At 41.5% G+C, this 8699-nt stretch overlaps 1 protein-coding gene across 2 annotated transcripts; it reads right to left on the bottom strand.

The window, feature by feature from the left end:
* Nucleotides 1-442: 442 nt before the first annotated feature.
* LOC147305804 (leucine-rich repeat-containing protein 38-like) lies at nucleotides 443-3946 on the bottom strand. 2 transcript variants are annotated; one of them, XM_086276512.1, is made up of 3 exons: nucleotides 3114-3946; nucleotides 1392-1529; nucleotides 443-481 (listed from the first exon to the last, which is right to left on the bottom strand). In XM_086276512.1, the coding sequence occupies exons 1-2, from the start codon at nucleotides 3766-3768 to the stop codon at nucleotides 1426-1428; spliced, it is 759 nt and encodes a 252-aa protein (XP_086132638.1). In that variant the 5' UTR covers nucleotides 3769-3946; the 3' UTR covers nucleotides 443-481; nucleotides 1392-1425. The 2 variants fall into 2 exon arrangements, with proteins under 2 accessions (XP_086132638.1, XP_086132637.1); XM_086276511.1 differs by lacking the exon at nucleotides 443-481 and having other exon boundaries at nucleotides 1287-1529.
* Between the last annotated feature and the right edge of the window lie 4753 nt (nucleotides 3947-8699).

Here is an 8699-nt window from a genome sequence, read left to right as displayed (position 1 = left end):
TTCTCCTGGATAAAAAAAAGAAATCTGGCACTTCTCACCTAGCCTCCAATCAAAAGAAAACTGTAATTTAAAAATAGCTGTACCCAGATTTTTTTTTGGTGGGGATTTAATTAACTCCCACAACAGGAAAATACACATGTGAGGTAACTCAGATTCATTGCTCTAACCGTAAGAAGATTATTATAGATTTTCATCATCCTTTTTCCTTCTGACTCTGCATGTGCACATGACTTTAACACAGAGTGTTAACACTTCATAGTTAGCTCATAATTTATATTTTACCGATGCAAAAACAGACTCAGTGCTAAAAGCAAAGAACCCCCCTCCCCCCCACTCCGAATAACTGAGACTGGTGCTGTTGTAGTGGATTCCAGTGATTCCAGATGTTCACAAAACATTAAAAAAACACACGTGACTGATGCAAAGTTTAAACTGTATTTACCTTATTTTCCCGAGGCAGTGTGCAAAGATGAAACAGGCCCTGAATAAGATCAACACAGATCAGCACAGATGTATAATATCATTAATAAATATATTATTCTGTATTATTCTTAGTCTGAAAGAAAGTGGTGACATTTATATGGTCTAGGGCTTATTTTCAGATCAAGATCAAGATCGTCCCTGATTAGTTAACTGTTTTTAATATTATTTAACAGGAGATATGTGTAGGGACCGAGAGGGGGATTCGATAAAAAGAAACCAAAAACTGGATCATGCATGAACTCAAGTTGAGGTAAATATGAGTTGGTGAATTAAAGACAAAATAAATAAATAATGCAGTGTCATGATCATAACTCCATCAAATTGGTCTTGAAAGATAAGAACATATCTCACAGTGTGATGAAACATTCAGAGGATGACGCTGCTGTTACAGATTTCTTATTGTTGCCCTTTAATGTGCTGATAAATCAGAAAGGAAAAAGGGCCAATTCAGAATTTTCTGGAGTATTTTGACCTTTTCTTAAGAATGGTAGAAGCTGCCTGTAAATGCATGGCTATGTTTGAAAAGGAACTGTTAACAGCTCAATCAGGATAATTTTATGGCCAACAAATTATCAACTGTCGCCCAAAATGGTGGCTCAAACTCTGAGATAACAATTCAACTTATGATACTCACTTTAATGTAATGGATGTGCTCAGATGTGGAGAACAGAAAAGGCAGAGTTAGCTTAACTTTACCGGCAGTTTCTACTGGAATCGGGGGGGGAAATTCCTTCACGTGTTCAGCCCTGGAGTAACAGCTAGCGGGACAGATAACTTTATCACCGCAACTGCCACACCAAAATAAACCACTCAGGGGCTTTTTAAACGTTTAACCTCTTAATATATGTTCACTGAAATGGTAACTTCATGAATGAAGTATATTTGACACAAAAGTGTACAGTACTTACCTCTTTAGAGAAGTGCTGCTGCCCAATCCACTGCTTAAGGAAAAAAGAAAAAAGAGAATAGCAGGCACGCAGGTGTACCCTCTCCGTAGGTGGACTGGATCCTGTCCAGATGCCAGAAAGTGGGGCGGATCTGCTGACCTGAGGGCAGATCCATCCCAGAATATGATGCTATCTGGGTTTATTTTCTTGCTTTATTCTTTTTCTTGTGCTTATGAGTTCTATCTTCTAGTGCTTTTTATAGACTCCTTATTGTTTTTTGTGTTTCATGCCCTCAGTTCTCAGTTACAGATAACCTTGGGTTCCTTTTGTCTTTGATGTTTGTTAAGTCCTACGTTTGTTAAGTTACTTCCTGTTTTATTTTGGTGGTTGTTTGTCGCTTCTGCTTTGATAGTTTTTGTTCATCTATCTTGTTTTCTTTGCTTCACTGCAGCTGTTTCTTCGCCCAATTTTTCCTAATGCCTCTAATCAATTTATTCTCTTTGATGTGACAGCTGTTATCCTTCCACTGAGTTCCTGTTATCATCTCCAGCTTGTCTTCCATTTATATTTATATACTTCACTTTATCCTGCCTTTCTGTGGACTTCTATTACACCTGAAAAAACCCTTTCAATAAGTACCGTGCCTCAGTGTCTGCACTTGGGTTTTCATTCCACAACACATGATATCTGTGCTGATATGCGTGTTTAATTTTGTCCTCATTTGGCAATCAGTCATCATTTGGCCAAATGTTTTTACTTTGGTCTCATCTGTCCAAGATAGATTTAGTGTTTTAGAAGTCTTGTGGTTTATTCAGGTGCAACTCCTGTGATGAATGTGATATTGTGTTAACACCAGACCAACAAAATCCCAAAACTTCAGCTTTTCATAGAGGGGCATAGAATCTGGCTGCTTCTAATGTTTTAATTCTGATGTAAGTAGCAAGTGTGTGTTTTATTTTCACATGATGGTATGTTAATGTGAAAGTACTGGACTAGTGTGATGCATCAAGAGAAGAAAGACATGATGACCTAACATGTAAACTCATGTTTTAGGTTCTTTCCCTTTACACACTAGTAAAACCTAGTGATTTTCTAGCCTAGTGCATCAAAAGAAGCAAGAAGTGCACAGACAGTAGTTCAGGGCAGAGGTTTCAAGGGTCAAGATAAGAGGAGACAGGACCTCCGCCACTTGTTTCTAGCAAATTAAGAGGGGCACCCTGCTGGGGACACAGGGCAAATTTGGAATACAAAGAATGTCAAATCACTAAAGCAAAAAGCTAGCACTTTTCTAAGTTAAATTCAAAAGAAAAGAAATAAGGGAACAAAGCAACAATTAAAAATAGATCTTGGCAAGTTGTGTATATTACAGCTGAAGTTACAGTTGTGATAATAATGTCAACGTAGCAAGAGAAAATAAAGACAACATTCATTATTATCATCATTATCAATTACTGAAAAATCTAAAAAAAAAAGAGTGTGACAGGGAGGAAGAAAAGATAAAACAGAAAACTCACTCATATTTCAGATGTTAGAACAACAACAGTAACAGTTGTGTTTTTGTTACGCTTTCTGCTGCCACGTAGGAATAGCTGACTCATATTGATTACTGTACTGGATATCAGTAGGTGCTTGAGGAAGTAGGAATTGGTAGTATGTATGTGTGTGTCTTATAATCATTAAAATATAATTCATGGAAATAATTACATTTCTCAGATGCTCATTCACACTTAGCTAACATCTTACCTGTTGGGAGCTTATGCTGATTATTTGTCAGCCATACAAACAATTTGGCAAAGTGGCAGTTGCAAAGCCAGGGGTTGCCCTCCAAACGCACCATGTTAAGGGAGGGCAAAAGTTCCAGGACCCTGACATCCAGCCCTGTGAGACCATTCCTCTCCAGCTCCAATTCCCTCAAAGACGTCAACCCTGTAAAAACATCTCTGCTTACCATAGTTAGATAGGGATTGTCCCCTAGTCGTAGTTTAATCAGACTCCTTGATTCCCCAAATGTTCCTGAGGGGATTTCAGTCAGGTTATTGTTTCCCAAGTCCAAGAAGACTAATCTTGAAGAAGTGCTCAAGGTCCCTGGCTCCAGCTGGGAAAGGGAGTTATTCCTTAGGTCCAAATACACCAGATCTGTGTAAAGGACCAGGAAGTCAGAAGGGATCCATGGAATCCAGTTGTTGGATAGTAGGAGACGGCGAACGTCCAGAGGAATGGAATCTGGTACTCCAGTTAGACCTTGGCCAGAGCAGTTCACAGTGTGGTGGTCTGGACACAAACAGCTGGTTGGACAATTCTGGCCTTGTTTAAGCAAGGTGGAAAACAACAAGGGAAGGAAAGGCTTCAACCAGTTAATACATAGTAACATTGTCAAGGGGGTCTCAGCATTAATCATGAAACAGAGGGGTCAAAGGGTAGGTTAAAATGCAGGTCAGACAGACAAATGGATAAACAGGTTACGAGCACAGAGGAGGAAGGGGAAGAAAAGGTTAAACACTGTTGGTTAAGCTAGCATCCGTTCGTGCTTTGCAGTGTGAATTGAGAAAAAAAAAGTCGAAAAGCCATGGAGTAGAAAAGGTATGCTGTATTCCAAGAGACCATGTAGTAAGCAGGCAGGATCAAGCAGGAGGCTGCTGGCTTTGAGGGAAGAGAGGGGAGGAGCAAAAGAGAGAGCATGCAAGAGAATCGGGAGGAGGGGGGATGTGAAAAGGGAACAGATTAACACAGTGGTAAATGGAAGCTAGCAAACCAGAAGCGATCAGGGTGGGGCTTGTAGGGGTGACATCTGACAGGGATCGTTCTGTGTGTATAAATCTGTGTATATTTAGACTACTGAGGACAGGCCTATATGCTTTCTCAATGCTTTTCAGGTAAAACAGCTGTCCGTGTCATCATTTGGGTCATTTGAAAAGAATACTAGTGTGAATTCCCACTGAAAACCAACAAAAATCCTTTTTTCCAGACTGGCAGGCTCCAAGTGAAGATGGCATCATGAGCTGTGACTCATGTCTGAGGCTTTAGCATATGTTCAGCCACCATCAACATCCCACATACTCATATGTACCGAAATCAGGACATTTCAGCATCCCCTCTTTGGGAATCACAGTCAAACCATCCCCCGTGTTCTTTTGCTTTATGTGTAAATACTCAGCATTATGGTAGGGATTTTTGATTTAAAAAGTAAAAGAAACCTGCCAGTGGGTGTTCCTTAACAGTTATTGCATCAGTTTTTTGCATCAGTTTCTATGTAATAAAATTAAGAAATAGACTAATACAAACACAAAATTACGTAACAAAATAAATATTTAATTATACATTATAATAAAAATAAATTATAATTATAAATTATAATTATTATGAAATACCATGCTTAACATAGAGGGACGGGAAATGCCATATTCTTCAATGACCACGTATTCTCAGTCCAACAGAGGGCTCTTTTCATTTACAGAAGGCAGAGAGGATGCCAATTCATTTGAACTAACATGCACTAAACAAGCTTATTCTGAAATGGCACTCCACCAGTTTCTAAGTGGTTTCAGTTTGCTGATGGTAACTCACAGAAGTAGTTAAAAAAAACATTATGTTAACCAGGGTTTCTCATTCAGTCATTTCTTACTGTGTTACCATGGTAAATGCTGGTTTCTGTGACCAGTGTTTTGTTATTCTTTCTGGTTCCCCAGTCAGTCATGTCTCCATGTTTTTCCTTTTTGTCTGTGTCAGGTTTGTATGGCACTATCCAAAAGCTCAATGAAATTATATGATCTATCTATCTACCTACCTATCTAGGTAGCTAGCTTTTCCAGTCCCGGGTTGCTGCTCGTGCGGTCGACCGGCCATTCAGCTGAGCAGTTTTGCGTTCTTTTTCTAACTTTAATGCTCTTTTCGTTGTTGTATTTCGCCGTCTATTCTGTATATTTGGATTCTCTTCCTTTTCCTCATTTTTGTGATTTCTTGGACTTGTTTTCGACACTCGACATGACCCCAAGGCTCACCTACACCAGGGACTCCCTCATCCAGCTGCGGCCGCAGCTGCAGCCTGGCCTCCGGCTTTTCCGCTCCGCTTCCACGGACTACTTTCCCAAAGAAATACTCCGTGGACACGGAAATCAAAAAACTCACAATAACAAGGTAACCGGGAGGGGATTAAAGAAGAGTGGGGTGAGAGCCAGACTAAAGATGGAGACACACAAACAACGAGTGCTTCCGTCCATTATCCTTGCTAATGTACGGTCTCTCCGCTCCAAGCTGGACGAGCTGCAAGCCTGCGTCAACCACCTGCATGAGTACAGAACTGCCTCCGTTCTGGCATTCACGGAATCGTGGTTAAACAACAGCGACGATGACAGCATGCTGCACATTGATGGCTTTTCACCACCTCTTCATATGGACAGAGACCGCAAATGCACTGGGAAGCAACATGGCGCCGGCGTGTATCTGTATGTAAACAACAGCTGGTGTTCTACAGTCACTGTGAGGGAGAAGCTGTGCACTACAAACATCGACCTTCTGGCTGTTTCCCTGCACCCCTACTATCTCCCCAGAGAATTCCCACAGCTTTTCATCATCTTGGTGTACAACCCACCCCAGAGCTGATGCAGCTAAGGCCACAGACTACTTCACCAACGCTCTGTACAAACTGGAACAATTATCACCGGACTCCCCCCAAGTTCATCTTGGGTGATTTCAACCACTGTTCCCCTGACAAGTCGCTTAAAGGATACCAACAGTATGTTACATGCAGCACACGTCAGTGGAAGACTCTGGATAAATGCTATGGCTCTGTACCAGATGCATTTAAAGCCCTACCCCTCCCCCCTCTCAGCTCAGCAGACCACCACACCATCCTGCCTGCCCCTGCTTACATCCCAGTCATCAAGAGGATTAAAAAGGTCACCAAAAACATCGAGCAGTGGACAGAGGAAAGTATCCTCACCCTACAAGGATGTTTCGAAGCCACTGACCGAGACAGCCTTCTTTCTCCGTCTGATGAGTACAAATACCTGGGAACCATCTTTGACAACCTCCTGAAACTCTCTGCCAACACAGAGGAGATTCTCAGGAGGTGCCACCAACAGCTATACCTCCTTAGGAAACTCAACTCCTTTGGAGTCAGCACACTCATCATGATGACTTTTTACTATGCCTTCCTGGAAAGCATCATGACCTTCTCCATCACCTGCTGGTTCCACTCACTCAGCCTTCAGAACAAGAACAGACTGCACACTGCATCAGTGTGCTCTAAAATCATTGGCCTGCCTGTCAGAACTCTGGCACAGGTTTTCAGCCAACAGGCCCTTAGACAGGCAGCCAAAATCATCAACGACCCCTCTCACATTCTTCACCCCGCATTTCAATCACTCCCCTCTGGGCGACGCCTCTGCTGCATTTCCTGTTTGACTGAGAGGAAGAGAGCCACCTTTGTCCCCAAAGCCACTCTGCTTTTTAACTCCAGGCGATAAGACCATTTCCCACACCAGAAACATAAACTACACTCTTCTTATACTACCGACACTTTATTCACTCTTAGTCACTTACAGTTATTTATTCACCTTTCAGTCACTTTAATTTTAAAACTGTATATACTGTATAATCTGTGTATTTATTATTTCCCTCTTATTGCCTGTTCTTATTGTCCTTATCTTCAACGTTATGCTGCTCTGTTGTTTGTTAATTGCCCCTATAGAGGACCTGTAGAGCGCCTTGAAGATGAGGAGCTCTACATGATCTTCTTTCCTTTCTTGATAACCCGCTAGCTGTTCCCCAGCAGACCCCAAGCAGCTGGGGAAAGAGGGCGGCTGGGTGACAGTGAGGAGCAAGCATAGTCCTAAACAGAAGCCCCAGGTACACCACCAACCCATTCATGTGTCTAACCGTTTTTCCCCACTCGGTGACACACCCGCTGGGGGTCAAACTCTGGTAATTGGTGATTCTGTTCTCAGACATGTGAAGCTAGAGACACCGGCAACCATAGTCAATTATCTTCCAGGGGCCAGAGCAGGCGACATTGAAGGAAATTTAAAACTGCTGGCTAAGGGTAAACGTAAATTCAGTAAGATCATAATTCACGTCGGCAGTAATGACACCCGGTTACGCCAATCGGAGGTCACTAAAATCAATATTGAATCGGTGTGCAACTTTGCCAAAACAATGTCGGATTCTGTAGTTTTCTCTGGTCCCCTCCCCAATCAGACCAGGAGTGACATGTTTAGCTGCATGTTCTCCTTAAATTGCTGGCTGTCTGAGTGGTGTCCCAGAAACGATGTGGGCTTCATAGATAATTGGCAAACCTTCTGGAGGAAACCTGGTCTTGTTAGGAGAGACGGCATCCATCCCACTTTGGATGGAGCAGCTCCCATTTCTAGAAATATGGACAAATTTATTAAACCCCCCAAAATATGACTATCCAGAGTTGGGACCAGGAAGCAGAGTTGCAGTCTTACACGCCTCTCTGCAGCTTCTCTCCTCCTGCTACCCCCCCAAAAACCCATCTCCATAGAGACTGTGTCAGCTTCCAAAAAGACAAAAAACAAACTAAAAACCAGCAACAAACAACTTAAACATAAACAATTACAAAGAAAGAACAATACAGTATCCACATCTGAACCAAAGAGTAAAACAGTGAAATGTGGATTATTAAATATTAGGTCTCTCTCCTCCAAGTCTCTGTTAGTACATGACTTAATAATTGATCAACAAATCGATTTACTCTGCCTTACAGAAACCTGGTTGCAGCAGGATGATTATGTTAGTTTAAATGAGTCAACACCCCCGAGTCATTCTAACTACCAGAAATAATTATTGTGGGTGATTTTAACATCCATGTAGATGCTAAAAATGACAGCCTCAACATGGCATTTAGTCTGTTATTAGACTCAATTGGTTTCTCTCAAAATGTAAAAGAACCCACCCACCACTTTTATCACACTCTAGATCTTGTTTTAACATATGGCATAGAAACTGAACATTTAACAGTGTTTCCTGAAAACCCTCTCCTGTCTGATCATTTCCTGATAACATTTACATTTACAATAATTGATTACACAGCGGTGGAGAGTAGACTTTATCAAAGTAGATGTCTTTCTGAAAGCGCTGTAACTAAGTTTAAGAATATAATCCACCCACTGTTATCATCTTCAATGCCCTGTACCAACACAGAGCAGAGCAGCTATCTGAACGCTACTCCAACAGAGGTCGATTATCTTGTTAATAATTTCACCTCCTCACTACGTACGATACTATACGATACTGTAGCTTCGGTGAAAAGTAGAACCTCATCAGAATTACTTGACTCCGTGGTATAATTCTCAAACATGTAGCCTAAAG

This window comes from Aulonocara sp. 'chitande type north' Nkhata Bay, linkage group LG20, assembly GCF_057382095.1.
Source record: "Aulonocara sp. 'chitande type north' Nkhata Bay isolate Kocher_YH1m ecotype deep benthic linkage group LG20, A_spYH_male_GT1.1, whole genome shotgun sequence".
Lineage (NCBI taxonomy): Eukaryota > Metazoa > Chordata > Actinopteri > Cichliformes > Cichlidae > Aulonocara > Aulonocara sp. 'chitande type north' Nkhata Bay.
This window is presented reverse-complemented; position numbering and strand designations above follow the sequence as displayed.